Source organism: Microtus ochrogaster, chromosome 21, assembly GCF_000317375.1.
Source record: "Microtus ochrogaster isolate Prairie Vole_2 chromosome 21, MicOch1.0, whole genome shotgun sequence".
Classification (NCBI taxonomy): Eukaryota; Metazoa; Chordata; class Mammalia; order Rodentia; family Cricetidae; genus Microtus; species Microtus ochrogaster.
The window spans coordinates 45,738,383-45,753,380 of record NC_022022.1 but is presented as its reverse complement, the minus strand read 5'-3'; the positions used below and the strand labels follow the sequence as shown (position 1 = coordinate 45,753,380).

The 14,998-nt window shown below is 44.5% G+C and overlaps 1 protein-coding gene across 1 annotated transcript in view; it reads left to right on the top strand.

The window, feature by feature from the left end:
• Positions 1–14,998, top strand: part of Slc44a5 (solute carrier family 44 member 5) — a 235,009-nt gene that overhangs the window by 175,550 nt on the left and 44,461 nt on the right. Inside the window, exon 5 of the mRNA XM_005357466.3 lies at positions 5,133–5,206. Coding sequence (XP_005357523.1) covers positions 5,133–5,206 — 74 coding nt within the window. The remainder of the gene's footprint in view (positions 1–5,132; positions 5,207–14,998) is intronic.

The following is a 14,998-nucleotide window of genomic DNA, read 5'->3' as shown; positions in this document are numbered from 1 at the left end:
GTGTGACTAGGAGTTTAACCAGGGCCATCTGTGTGACCAGGAGTTTAACCAGGGCCATCGGTGTGACCAGGAGTTTAACCAGGGCCATCTGTGTGACTAGGAGTTTAGCCAGGGCCATCGGTGTGATCAAGAATTTAACCAGGGCCATCGGTGTGACCAGGAGTTGGGAGCTGTGCATTGGAGCTGGTAGTCTTAGCAGTGGGTGCACAGTCTCCCTACCCAAGCGTCTCTCAGTAGCAGTAGCTCAGTGGTAAAGGTAGCACCCGGTGAGCCCCTCTGTCTTTCATGACTGATTGTTGATAAGACCTGTCTTGCGTGGGTTCAGTGTATGAAAACTCAGGATATTTATCTCTCTCTCTCTCTCTCTCTCTCTCTCTCTCTCTCTCTCTCTCTCTCTGTCTGTCTCACACACACACACACACACACACACACACACACACACACACACACGTACAAGTGATGGGAAGCAGTCTACTGTAACAGAGTATCAGTGATTAGGCAGTGTTTCTAGTAAGCAAGAAACAGGGGTACACAGGTTCAGTCTTCACACAGTAAGGAGGCCTGGGAGCTCGCTCCCCTCCCCAAACCGCCAGAGTTTCTATCAGTCATAGAAAGTAGAGCGAGAGAGAAAGTACTTCTAACTTGGGTTTGCAGTTACTTTGTTACAGAAACAATTTCAGGAAGGAGAGGCTTAATAGGCCCACAGAGGGCACAGCCCATGGTGATAGGAGAGTTGTGAGGGCTGGAGTGGCCTAGTCCAAGGCAGCACAGGGCTTGTTTATATTAGGTCCCCACCAGGAAGCAAAGGTGGATGTTACCTTCAAGGCTTACCCTAAGCTTCCCACGTCTGTCAGCTACACTGCAGTCCCAGAGGCTCCACAACCTCCCCCAAGGAGGGGGTGACATGTGCCACTCACACCACATTCTAGAGTTGGTAATGCAGATCTCGGTGAAGCTTAGGCGTTACTCATATGCCATCCACCTTGAGTTGTCAGACAGGATCTCTCATTGGCTTAGAACTTGCTGTCCAGGGAGCCTGGGAGACTTCCCTGCCTCAGCCCTGCCACCCCATACCTAGATTACAAGCACAAACTAGCATGCCTGGTCCTCCAGAACATGCACTATTTTCATGGCCAACACGTTATTGACCAGCAATTACCTCAACCCCGGAGCTGACATTTGTGTTGAGAGCATGTGGGGTAAGAGACAAGTTAGCAGCATCCTTCCATCCGATGTAATTCCGGTGCAGCAGAGGCACAGAGAGGCAGCCCTTCCATGCTGGTTATAGATGCAGCCTCGCTGGAGTCACCGACTGGGGAGGGACAGCTCCTCAGCTGACTCGTTAGGCACTGACAGGTGATCTGTCAGAGAAGAATGAGTCTCGGAGCTTCCGTGCTCATGCTAATGCTTCTTATTAATGACCGTTCAGGGTGGATGATATTGAACTTCCACCTGCCACAAAGAAATAAACCTAAAAAAATGAATCAGTTTCAGGATGAGGATAGAAAGCTGTCCCCAGACAGGAAGCTGAGTGACAGCCGATGGAAAATGAAAGCAGCCTGCAGCTGGGATGTGCGCTGGGCAAATAAAGCTCGTTGCCACCTGGGACTTGGTTTGGTTGGTGATTTTCCCTTTACTGGTGGCGTGTGTGAACTTGACCCAAACAACTCTCTGTGGGCACCTTACTCACTGTGTGGACTCAGAAGAAAAGAAAATCTAATCCAAACTTCTAAACACAGAACCTGAATGGTCAATAGAGTCTACTTATCACTGGTCCACCAGTCAGAATGTGTGTGCCTGTGTATGTGCATGTGTGTGTCTGTGTGTGTGCATGCGTGTGTCTGTGTGTGTGCATGTGTGTGTGGGTGCATGTGTGTATGTGTGTGTGGATGCATGTGTGTGTTCATGTGTATGTATGTGTGTGCCTGTATGTGTATGTGGGTGTACATGTGTGTGTGCATGCATGTACGTGTGTGTGGATGCATGCATGTGTGTTAATGTTTATCTATGTGCGTTTATGTATGCGTGTGCCTCTGTGTGTGCATGTGTGTGTAAGTGCATGCATGTACGTGTATGTGTGCATGCATGTGTGTATGCATGCGTGTGTTCATGTGTATGCATGTGTGTTTGTGCATGTGTGTGCATATGTGTGTGCATGTGTGTGTGTGGCTTATCCGGTCTTCTGCTGAGTACTGCTTCAGAGGCTTCCATGTTTGGGGTCAGAGTTCAGCACTCTTTTTCTATAAGGTTCAGGAAATAAAGATTTTTGATTTTGTAGGTCGGGTGACTTCTCATACAACCATCAAAATCGACCATTTTAACACAAAATTGACCACAGACTATGAGCATGTAAATGAATATTTGTTTTTAAAAAATTCTTACTTATGGATACTAAAATTTGAATTTTGTCTATTTTTTATGTCACAAATGTGATACTGTGATTTGGATTTTTTTTTGTTTGTTTGTTAGACAAGATCTTTCTACATAGCTCAGGCTAGCCTCAAACTCACAATTTCCTGCTTCTGCTCCTCCAGGGCTATGATTTACAGGTGTGTACTTCCATGCCAGGCTTTATCTGGGTTTTTAAAAACTACATAAGGATGGGAAACCCAGTAGAAGGAGGCAGAGGTTCAAGGATCCGAAGCAAATTCCAGACCAACTGAGGCTACATAGTGAAACCCTTTCTTAAAACAGATGAATTAAAGTAAAAGTCACGTACAGCTCAGTGACTGTACATGAGTAAGGGAACACCAGCTTTGCTGGTGGAAAACAGTGCCCCTCCCCCTCCACTCTGGTCTGTGTTACAGTGGGAGAGTAGACGGGAGGTGCACAGTCCACAGGTCTGGAGTCTCTCGTCCTGTCAAACACTTCAGGAAAGGTCACACGTTGAGCTGGTTAGAGAATGAGGTTTTATTATGGGGGTAGCTCAAGCTCAGACATTTTGGGGGAGTAAATGAGCATTCTTGGTGGGCTCCCCAGCCCCACAGGTGGAAGCAAACTGCATTGTGCCCAATGGGGCATGCAGTTACCCAGGAACAGAAAGCTCTGACTGACTGTGGACGATGGACAATAAACAGGACACACGTGAGTTAGCAAGTTTGTCAACGGAAGCATCTTGAGAAGGAACTGGGGAAGACGGGCCTGGAAAGAGGATGTGGGGCTCAACAAGGAGTGGACCTGCAAGTTTGCATGAAATGACATTGAGGAAGTGAGGTGGTGGCCTGGCTCCAGTTGTGAGAGAAAATGATGTCGTGTGTCCCGATGGCGTTTGATTACAGAACAGTTTGACAGAGGCAGAGACTGCCTGCAGGAGCCCAGTTAAGAGACCAGGGCAATGGTTTGAAGAGAGGATAAGAGAACCTCGATGCACACCAGGCAACAAAACCAGCAAGTGGGAGGTGGGTGAAGGCCAGATCAGAGAGGAAGTCAAGAGAACTTGCCGGTTGAAAGGAAAAGCTGCTGAGAAAATGGGAAATCGCAGGAAACTCCCAGTGCTTTAAGTTCAGGTGACCATGCTTGTGTCATAGTCATAGTTTAGAGACACAAGGGAGGAAATTTGTAAGCGCGTGTGTAATTGGGATCCCATTCTTATGTTTGGAATTTAGATACCAGGGAACAAAGTACTTTGCTAATTTATCTTGACAATGCTTTCATGTCGGAAATCCTTAGTCTGAATAGTGTTTTAGGAGTCTTTGTTTTGGGAAAATGTGACTTTGATAGGAGGGAAGTAATGAAGAGAGTTGGGCCTATTTCTCCGTCAGTTTTCACTCAGGGACCCCATGGGATGCAACCCACTTCTTAATTTCTCCAGTGGATCTTAGCATTTGCCGTAACTGGAAAAAGGAGCCCACCTGAGGAAAAGGTGGCCAGGACTGCCCTCCAGCTCAGATGTGGCTCAGAATCACTCAGACAGAGATTCTACAAACCACTTATTTCAATATTTGTCTTGGGAGTTACTTTTTTTAATTATCCAAATGAAATACTTGATCTAAAACCCACCTCACTTCCTGTAGAGAACAGGCATGGTGGTTGCTGCCCTGAGCTCAAAAGTCAGAAACAAAGATAAGCCTCAAAGCTTGTAGAGGCAGAAGCGGCTGCTGTATTCCTTGACCCAAACCATTTTACACAAGCTGTATTTTATATTTTGTTCAAAAAAAAAATTCCAAGAAACTTTCTAAGCTCTGTATTTTTTCCCTGAAGAGAATATGGGGGAAGAGGCAGGAGTAAGTGAGTAATGAAATAGTATGCGGTTATAGAAAATGCTGTAATCACCTGGAAGTACATACATGAGCACACACAGACACACACGGATATACAAGCAGACACACAGACACAAATACATACAAAGATGCCCTCACATCTCACCTGCGCTAAAGCGTGAGTGTACCCACATGCCTCCAAATCAAAGTATTCTGTTTTGAAAATTCTCTCGTATAACTTTTAATCCTATCACATAAGCTGTTGGCGTTTTATTTTCTTTTTTCTAAGCAATATCTGCCATACAACCAAGACTGCCTTGAGATCATGGTTCCCCTGCCTCATCTTCCTGAGGGCTGGGATTACAAGTCTCACGATGACTGCCTAGATGGTTTTTTTTTTTTATAATAGATTCGTAATTGTTTCCAACTAAGAAGCAGCAGAGTTGCTCGCTTTAATGATAGCTCTAACTTTTAAGCCATTGATAGTGGAACACAACATCATACTGGAAATAGGGAACACTTTATTTTGAAGACCTTGGGTGTCAGGGCTGGGGAGATGGTTCAGTAGTCAAGAACACTGGATGAACCTTCAGAGGACTGGGGTTTGAGTCTTCGTACCCACATGGCAGCTCACAACCATTTATGATTATGGAAAGAAAACGTCTACTTGATGTTGGCATCTGCTAATCCCTAGAAATGTTTCCCACATGAACCAAGAGAGAATAAACACTAGAGCTCAAAGCAAGTTCTTGTCATGGTGATTTGACTTCCCCACTTGGCCTTAAGTCTCTGACTGAACGAATTCACCCATCCTGCCTTTCAGAACTGTTTGCTGGAGGTGGCTTATAGCTGTTATCTTTCTTTCCCTACATTTTGTATGGTGAAGAAGTCACTCGGGATGCCTTTTAATTCTCTGTTCCTTTCTGTTCTCAGGAGTTGTACGGACGTTCTGTGCTGCATGATCTTCATACTGTTTGTTGTGGGCTACATTCTGTTAGGACTCCTGGGTGAGTAACCACAAGTATAAACAATACTAACCATTTGTTAGTGGATCAACAACGCCAGTATCTCATTTTAAACATGAGTTGTTTTCTTCTTGTTATTGACGTTGTCTTCTCTGGACTTGTTTGGTGGTGATACAGTACAAAATCGGCACGGCGCAGAGTGGCCAAGTGGAAGCTAAGACAGCAGCAAAGAGAAAAGACAGGTTTCTAGTTCCTTCTTTAGTAATTTCTACCCTTTAAATTCCAATGAAGAGCTAATTATACCAGGGCTGCTGCTGGCTATAGGAACAGCCTAGGGCAGTTGGGCAGTTTTTAAACGTATTGATTCATAAGCTAGACAGGATAAGGGCAATGATTATCGATTTCACCAGCTAGACAGGGTAAGGGCAATGATTATCAATTTCACCAATTCATTCTTTAAACTGAACCCTGTTCTCTTTACCTACCAAGAAAAAGGCACTCTTGTTTGCTGTTATGTTAAAGATTTTTCTAGAACACAGAAACAAATAAGACAAACACATGATTGTTTTAAAGAAAATAGCACAAAAAGAAAACAAAAAATCATTGTGTAATTTTCTTGTAAAAATATTTTATAATTGTAATCAGTACAGCAGACAGTTCCACCAGGAGATGTCATCCTGTATCCCAGGAACTGACTTAAGAAGATCTGATTTGCCTCTGTAAGGGTAAGAGCCGTTTCCATCAGATCTCAGCAGCAATAACTATTGACCTGTGGTTAACATGGAGAGAAACCTGCAGCATGTTACAGAACACTGTAAAATATCTTGGTCTTTCTTTTTACCCTCTAGTAAGAGACGTGTCCTGAGAAGGGAAGTTAAAAGTAACTCCCGAAGTTAATCTCTGTATCACCATACAAACAGAATTGTATAAAATCTAGGACAGGAAAAGAAAAATTTAACAAGCATTAACACAGAAATAAATAATACGCCTTTATAAGGGCTCAAAGAATGTCCCTCTTGTTCTTAAATATTTAACTTTGTAACATGTAAGCATTACTGTAGATTGAATACAACCTCTAGGTTGATTAAATATTTAACTTCGTAATATCTACGCATTACTGTAGATTGAATACAATCTCTTGGTTGAATATTATCAAGTGTTTTATAACTTCAGGACACATTTTTCCTAGTTTACATAAATATTGGTTATTTTTGCTACTGTCATAGAATTGAAATGTGTTGTGTAAGATGAGGAGAATTTGGAACTGGGCAGGTCTAGATTCTCATACTCTTTTGTGGGGTACAGGTAACTGTTTAACCAGCTCGCTCACCTGGGAAGAATAGAAACACTCCCTGAATTTCCAGGCCAGTTATAAGGGATGAACTGCAATGCCCAACCATGTGGGCAGTGCCAGCGAGAGTACTAGACAGTGCATAAATAATTTAGCTCTTTGGAATTGCAATAAATTAGTTTTAAGCATGATTTACAATGTTGTTTCTGTTGCAACCCATAATTTGGGTTATTAAAGTTTGAGTGTACACAGGAACTCCCCAAGGAGCTTCTGCTGTGAGCGGAATCCTTCCACACAAGGCCTAACTCAACACTGGTTGAGTCTCTCTGTAGGGTAGGCGTCTGTTCTTATAGGGATTGTCACAGTCACAGCTGCCCCTGGCAGGGTCAGTGGGGGAGCCCCCAGCCACCTCTGTCCATGGCAGGATCAGGACAAGAATTTCACCTTTTTGTTCAAGATCTCCGGATTTGATTTGTAAACGTTTTGATTCATATAGGAAATTGGGGAACAGGTTTTCCTCAATCAAAGTCAATATTCAATATCAAATTAATTCAGCATTTCTCCCAAATTAATCCTGATACCACTGCTAGAAACAAAGGACTCAAGAAATTCTCTAAATATCCACATACTTACTTTATCCCTCAGCTATAGCTTGGCTTTGCTGGTTTGAGTTCAAGATATTGACCTAAGTCCTGGCTATATCCAACGGGAGGCTGGAAGAGGACGGCAGGGGTCGTCAGCAGGGGCAATGTTAACATGTTAACAATGGCTGTAGCACCGAAGAATGAATGGGTTCCCTTGAGAGGTCGTTTTCACTGTGATATTTGCACTGTGGGGCCTGGCCATCTCCATTAGATCAGGACCTTCATGGGTTGGTCATTTATCTGTGATCTCTCCATGAGTGTCACCATGCCTATTAGTTATGTTTCTGTCGCTGCTATAAAGTACTACATTCAAGACAGAAGAAGAATTTTATTTGGCTTGTGAGCCACCATGTGGTTGACTGGGAATTGAACTCAGGACCTATTGAAGAGCAGGCAATGCTCTTAACCTCTGAGCCATTTCTCCAGCTTTATTTGGCTTGTGATTCCGTGGAAGTGAGGCCTGGCAGTAGGAAGCTGGGCACCCACATCTCTTAGCGCGAACCCTAAGCAGAGAGAGAAAACCAGAAGTGGCATGAGGCTTAACTCTCAGTGCCGTCCCCAGGGATTTGCTTCTTCCAGCAATAGCGCACTTCCTAAACTTCCCAAATACCATGGTCATCTTGGGGACCAAGCGTTCAAAGACCCGAGACCATGGGCAGCATTTCTCATTCCTTCACACCATGCAGGAGCCATTTCTGTTTCTCACCAGAAACCAACCAGGCAGACCTTGTTCTGAAATGGAATATTAGTTTAAGATATGTTACATTCACTTATGCTATGGAATATTTTTTAATGATGCAAAGATGTGTTGCATTTGTATAACTCTGTAAAGCTGTGTTACTTTGCCTGCCTAAAACACCTGATTGGTCTAATAAAGAGCAGAACAGACAATAGCTAGGCAGGAGAGGGAAAGGAGGGGCTGCCAGGCAGAGAGAATAAGTAGGAGGAGAAAGAGAGAAGAGGGGGAACAGGAAGAGAAAGAGAGGAGGATGCTTGGGGCAGCCACCCAGTCACGCAGCCAGCTATGCATAAGAGGAAAGGCAAACGCCCAGAGGCAAAAGGTAGATGGGATGGTTTAAGAAAAGCTGGCTAGAAATTAGCCAAGTTATGCTGGGCATTCATAAGAAAGAATAAGTCTCTGTGTGTTTATTTGGGGGCTGGGTGATGTGAGTCTTCAAAGAGTAAGAGTTAAAAATAAACAAAAACAAAAAAACCCCACTAGCCTGTTCTCTGCTCCATGTGGATTGTGAGCACAGGGTGGTGCCTGCACATGAGCAAGGCACTTAGCACTCCGCTGACAGAATCTTTGACTGACTGGATGGAGTGGAGTCTGGCTAGAAGGGAATCCAATCTCGCTGAATGATCACGTGAACATTTAGGATAGTAACTCCCTTTGTGCTCCTTCACAGGTGGTTGCTGGTCAATTACTGCACTAACTAGAAAAAAGAATAGGAATTCTTGTTATGCAAATTGCTTTCTGCAAACCTTGGACTAACATTATATACATAAAAATTGTGACATTCAACAATCTTAACATTCAACAAATTTTCATTTTGTTTCTCTCTCTAAGGGTTAGTCCACGGTTACATTTCCTTATGAAATACCGCAGACTGGAGCCCAAAGCCTGTTTTGGGTTTTTAATGTTTTCCTGGAGTAGTTACCCTTATTAGCTGAGATGGGAAGTTAATAGGGACATTCATGCAGGCGAGCCCAGAACTCTGTCCTCCTGCTGTGAGAAACCCAAGAGTCATGAAAAAGCTTCCAGGATGGGGTGAGGAGGTCTGGACAGCAGTCTGAACTGGACAAACTGGGTTAATTATTCCTGTTGAAATGCTGACTTCCTATCTGAGAGACTCCAAGTAAAAGGCAAACTTTCCCCCAAATCTCCATCTCCTCAGATTATGAGGAAATGTGTGCCTGAAGGAAAACAGTAGAGAATCAGGCAGAGCCTGGAATCAGGAAATAGGAGCCTTGCTTAGCAAGACCTGAAGGGTAGCATTGTCTCTGTGGCATTACCTTGGGGTATTTGTGTCTGTTTTGGCCAGGAGACCTAGCTGAGAAGCTGGATCTGTCCTGATGTGAAGTCGCAGGGAATTTGGCAGGTTCTCCCTTTCATCTCTTAGATCAAATTGGTTTTTTCACATCAAGGGTACAAGGAATGGAGAAAGCCCTGATCCCTAAGCAAGGTCACTCACTCATGTGACCTTTCCAGGAATACAGATAATTCTAGGACAATTTTTGGTTCTGTCTGAAGAGAAATGCAGGGGCTGTTTTATTCAAGTTAAGTATAATTAAACATCATAAATTTTTAGATTTGAAAATATACAATTGACAAAATATTATAGGTATTTGAGATGTACAACATGAAGGCTTTTTAAACTGGAGATTGAACCCAGAGCTTTATACACCACAAAAAGCATTCTTTCAACTGCGCTATGGCCCCAGCCCCAGCCTGGCATTTTGCTGTTAGTATGTCTTGTATAATTATTATCATAGTTAAGCTTATTAGCATCCATTCCTCGGCATAATTACCTTTCGGGAGGGGTGAAAATACTTAGGATGTGCTCTTTGAGGAAAATTTCCTGTATGCGATTGCACACAGCACACTGTATGCTAGGTGTCTAGGAGTCAGTTGTATCGAACCTAAAGATTTATCATTAGAAGAGTCTTAGTCCTGATCCCATAGCCGGAATCGAGCCACGCTCCCTGCAGCTCTCTGTCTGTGCTGTGACTCGATGCTCTCACGCCTCTGCCATGTGTGCTATGCTGAACTAAATTACAGTGTGAAACTTCCCTCTACCCCTGAAAGGCTAAAAAGTCAGGCTTTTCCTGACCTAGAGATTTCTCCAAGACTCCTCACTGAGACAGGTCAGAAATTTGGGTCAGAGATGAAGGTTCTCTCTGAAGAGGTTCCTCTGCCTGCCCCCAGTAGTGGCATTTCCCCCTCCCCTTCCCCTCTCATAATGGTACTCCCTCCCCTTTCTTTCCTTCTTCCTTCACCCTTTCCCCCCTCCCTCTCTCACTCTTGATGAACTCCGCCCCAGGCGCTGAAGGGAAGCCTCTCCCTCTCCTTCCCTTTAAGGCTCCATCCCGTTTGCTTGTATTGTTTCTATCTGCTTCCTCCTACCTCAAGGCCTTGACATCTTCTCATTCAGATAAACCTTGTAGCTGAAGGGATTATGAATTACGCCTCCTTCTGGACCAGCTGTTGCTGTCATCTCCTGTTTAATTCACACTCATATCTCTTGATCTATGTCTTCCCACCGTCCCTATCCCCTCACTCCTGGTAGCTGCTGCTCTACTTTCTGCTTGGATTCTCGTTAGAGTTCACGTGTTAGTGAAATCTAGTGAAATGTGGCTGCTTTTCTGTGCCTCTGCCTTCATTCCTGTTGCCACAGACAGTCAGATTTCCTTCTTTTCATGATTTTCTTTTCTTGGTTTTTTGAGACACGGTTTCTCTGTGTCACAGTCCTAGCTGTCCTGGAACTAGCTCTTGTAGAACATGCTAACCTGGAACTCACAGGTTTATTCTGCGTGTGCACACACACACTTTCCTTAGCCTGTTGACAGATTCTTAGCTTGTCTGCGTCTTGGATACTGTGAAGAACATGGAAGTCAACATGGGATGCCGACACCTCTTTATTTGTCCTCACAGATGCCCCACAAGGGATGGCTGGTGATTCTAATTTCAGTGTTTTGAACCCATTTTCCACAATAATTGAGATAATTACGTTCCCACCTACAAGGTCCAAGAGGCTCCCTTTTCCCTACGACCTCCTCACCACTGGTCACTCCTGCACTCAACAGGCATCCTGCGGTTCTCTCTTAGGGGCAGATATACTGAAATATTCATCGTTAGATGGAGGTGAACACAGGGCCCCGTCTTGCCATTTGCTTACATTAATACCAAAACGAACCTACCTGTCATGTCATAGCTAAGACTATTACCAAAAGTAGATTAATGCCTTCAATTAAAAGCTCACTTTAAAAATTGATTTCCATTATTTCAAGAATGGTTCGACCACACTTTTATTTCTGAAAAATGTCTTGTGCACTAATAGGATGACAAGGGTCAATATTGCGTGTCCTTTTGCTTTCCTTATGAATACAGACATGTTTATAAACTAAATCCCACACTCGTACTTCTCCTTCTGCAGTCTTCAGTTTAAGAAGGAAGCGTTTGGCTTTCAGCTGAGATTTGAGCTTGTCCACAGCCCTGAGTGATTTTGGCCTTTTGTTGGGTTTTGCTGTGCACACCTGTGCACGCCCATGCTGTCCAGACTTCTTGAAGTGTGGTTAGCACATGAGGGACTGCATTGTGCACGCCCATGCTCTCCAGACTTCTTGAAGTATTGTTAGCACATGAGGGACTGGCTTGCACTCAAGGACACGGCCCTAAACTCACCACTGGGTGGAAGAGGCCACCTGTGAAATGACAACCATGTTTGTCACCCAGGTAACTGGAAACGGGACTCTTTCTCAAAGCCCGTCTACAGCAGCAGCCCTGCCAACAACACGGGTCTTCAGATCCGACTTCATGTGCCCTATTATCTGCTTCATTGCGTTTGTAAATTGCTTGTGTTAAAACGACATAAGCGCGATGTGGCAGGCCTGTTCCGCGCATACTAGAACAGTTAAGTTGTGCCTTTAAGGGGCACACGCTAACGACCTGAGAGCCAGCATCCCGGGCAGCCAGGGCTTCACGGTTGCCTTCCCTGCCCTCAACAGATCTGCAGTTCATTCTTCAGGGTCAGTGTGAGCAGTCAGGTCTGATATTTTCTCCTTGACTTGTAGAGGGCTTTATAATGGCTGCCACTTTTCAACGCGCCCCGAAAGCACAACCGGAGCTTGCTCTGAAAACCCCTGAAAATGAGAGAGGATGTTAGGTAGTAGCTGTGCTCTCCCGGATATTCAGGGATGAATGTTTCCTTGAGATGAGTGATAAGGTCTTTTGCCCAAATAAGGCTCTCACTTGTCCCTGCCAACCTTTGGCCATCCTCTGTGAACTACCTCAACAGACTGTGCGAGTGTACAATTCCTCATCCTTCTCCCCTCCCCTATACACACACGCACGCACACACACACACACTATTCATGTCTACATCGGAGTCAGCTAAAGCCATCCTTTTAAGTCATTTCTAGGCACGTGGCAGTTGGGTACCTGCCACATAAACATGAGGACCTGAATCCAATCTCCAGAACCCACTTAAAACGCTGGGCCTGGGGGTGCACATCTGAACCCCAGCTCTGGGGAAGCTGGGCAGATGGATCTGTGGAGCTCACTGGACAGTCAACCTAGCAGAATTGGTGAGTTCCCAGTGAAAGAGGCCCTGTCTCAAAAACACGGTGGACAGTACCTGAGGAAGGACAATCGAGGTTGACTTCCAGCTCCGTTATGTACTCCTCCAAACAAATACACACACACACACACACACACACACACACACACACACACACACACACACGTTATTTCTAAAAGAGTGGGCTAATGAAGGGAATAATATGATTGATTCAAGTGTATATAAATTGCTCAGCAAACACATTGAGAGTACTTTTAAAAAACGAGTGAATTTATTTCAGTGAGTAATAATGAATTTAAGTATCATTTCAAATGTAGCCAGTATAAAAATATGGAGATATGATTTTGTCCATACTGTGTTTAAGATATGCTTACCTAGTGTGCATAAAACACCAACACCACGTGAACTAGGCATGGTTGTGCACAGCTGTAATCCGAGCGCTCTGGAGGTGGAGATGGAGAAACAGAAGTTCAGAATCAGATGACCATATCTGAATTCTAGCTGGACATACATTAGACCCTGTCTCAAAATATAAAATAAAATAAGTCATGTATTTCACACTTGTGCCCTGTGTCTGTTCTAATAACCCATTTAGTTCTTAATAGACAGGTGACTTCTACAGCAGACAGCCTGTTCTGGAAATCCCATGTGTAGAAAACATACATGAATGAAGTGAAATGTGGATACCCCTGACTTCCTGAACAGCGTCAAACATGGCTTCTGTTGCTACGTGTCTCCTTTCCTCTTCTTTCTGGCAGCCTGGAGCACTTCCAGCTCAACACACACTGTCTGTGGCCAGGCCTCCTCACCGGAGCAGAGTGGGAAAGGTAGAAGATGCTCAGTAAACATGGCCCCAGGCCAGCACCAGGAGGTGGAGAAGGGAGCTCCTTCTTAGACACCTGTATCTTTACCTGCTTCTCCTGTCTCTAGGTGTGTGAGTTAGCCTGTCCATCACTGTGACAAACCCCTGTTGACTACGGATGCTATGTGGCCAGCTGTTTTAAGTTCCTGCCTTGACTTCCCTGCAGTTATAACATGGAGCTGTGAGCTGCAATAAGCCCTTTCTCCCTTAGGTTATCTTTTATCATGGTATATTTATCACGGCAAAAGGAAAGAAACTAAAGCAAGCTTGTTCCTAATTTATTCTTATCAGAAGGCATCATTGGTTAGTCTACGTAAACCTTTCATTATTTAATATTTAATAAGAAATTATTTTTTAATATTTAATGCATCTTAACTTTTTTATTATGGAAGTATTTTCTGTTTGTTTAATGTATTTGGCTTCCTTGCCACTGTAGTGTGGTGGATAAAACCAAAGCAACAGCCCTAATCGTAAACTCTGGTTATATCACGTAAAAGATGTATGATTTTGAGAAGTAAACTCTAATACAAACCTTAGATTAAAAGGATGGCAACCTCTTAGGGTTACCGTGAGATGCACCGGGCATGTGAGGCCCCAGGTGTAGCCGAGAGTCTCTGACCCATCCCAGGCAGATACCACAGGGAGCTTCCGTTATCACACGGTTCTTCTGGTCTTCCAGTTGTTGTTCCTGCCCACACCCAACTCCAGGTCCAAATCCTAATCACTTCCCAAAGTCTGCCTCAAATCCCGCTTCTTCACGGAGCCCTCTATAAACTTCATCCTCCCCCCAACCCATTCTCTTTAAGAACCCTGGCATGTGTCTTTTTCAGAGCTGACACTGACCCACAACACACAGGGGTCCCTTAGCGGAGTCTTTAATTAGTTGATTGATAATGTAAAAGGGGAAAGAAATCAATGCTGATGGGAGACCCTACTTCCCCTCAACCCATCAGCATGTGTTCACAGTTACGGGGGCAAATGTGCAATGGCTCCCCACAAGCACCACCAGGGGATCGCGGAAGTTCTCAGACGACCACAGCTGTCTGTCGCTGTGGTCTGCTTATTACTGTCTCCTTTATGGTCCTTAATCTGTCCTGGGTTCCAGCCCATGGCACCTGTGGAAGCTTCTGGGAGCTGCTCACCCCCACTCCAAACAAAGCACAAGCATCAAAGTCTGGGTTCAGATTTCGATTTTTGAGAAATTAAAGAAAGAGCTAGCATGACTGCGCCCACAGCGGGTCCCGAGCCTCTACCAGACCTTCCACTTCCATTATCTTCTGCAGGCTCAGTATCCTAGGCACTTTATACCACTACTTCTGTGCTTTAGCAGCTAATTAGAAAGTGGGGATTTAAAATACGTGGATAATTTGATCTGGGTTATAGACAATAAGAAACAGATATCTAAATATGGTGAACACTCTCCAGGCCCCACTCCTTACTGAGCAGCCTTTGGCCATCGACAATTACAAGAGAAGGGAGCATCATCGTCTTGAGGATGTGGCGCTGGGCTCCCCATGTTCCTCTGAATGGCTGCACACATGAGCAACACTGACTGGACTTTGTGGTCATTGAGAAAGAAGACATAAAGTTGGGAGGGAAATACCTTGAGCCGATATGGGGAGAGTTTGTGGTTGGGGAGTTGGGTGGCAGCGGACACATAGCATTGTGTGTGTACTCATGAAATCCTCAGGAGCAAAGAAAAACCATATAAAAAGGAATCCGATGCCCAATTCTCAG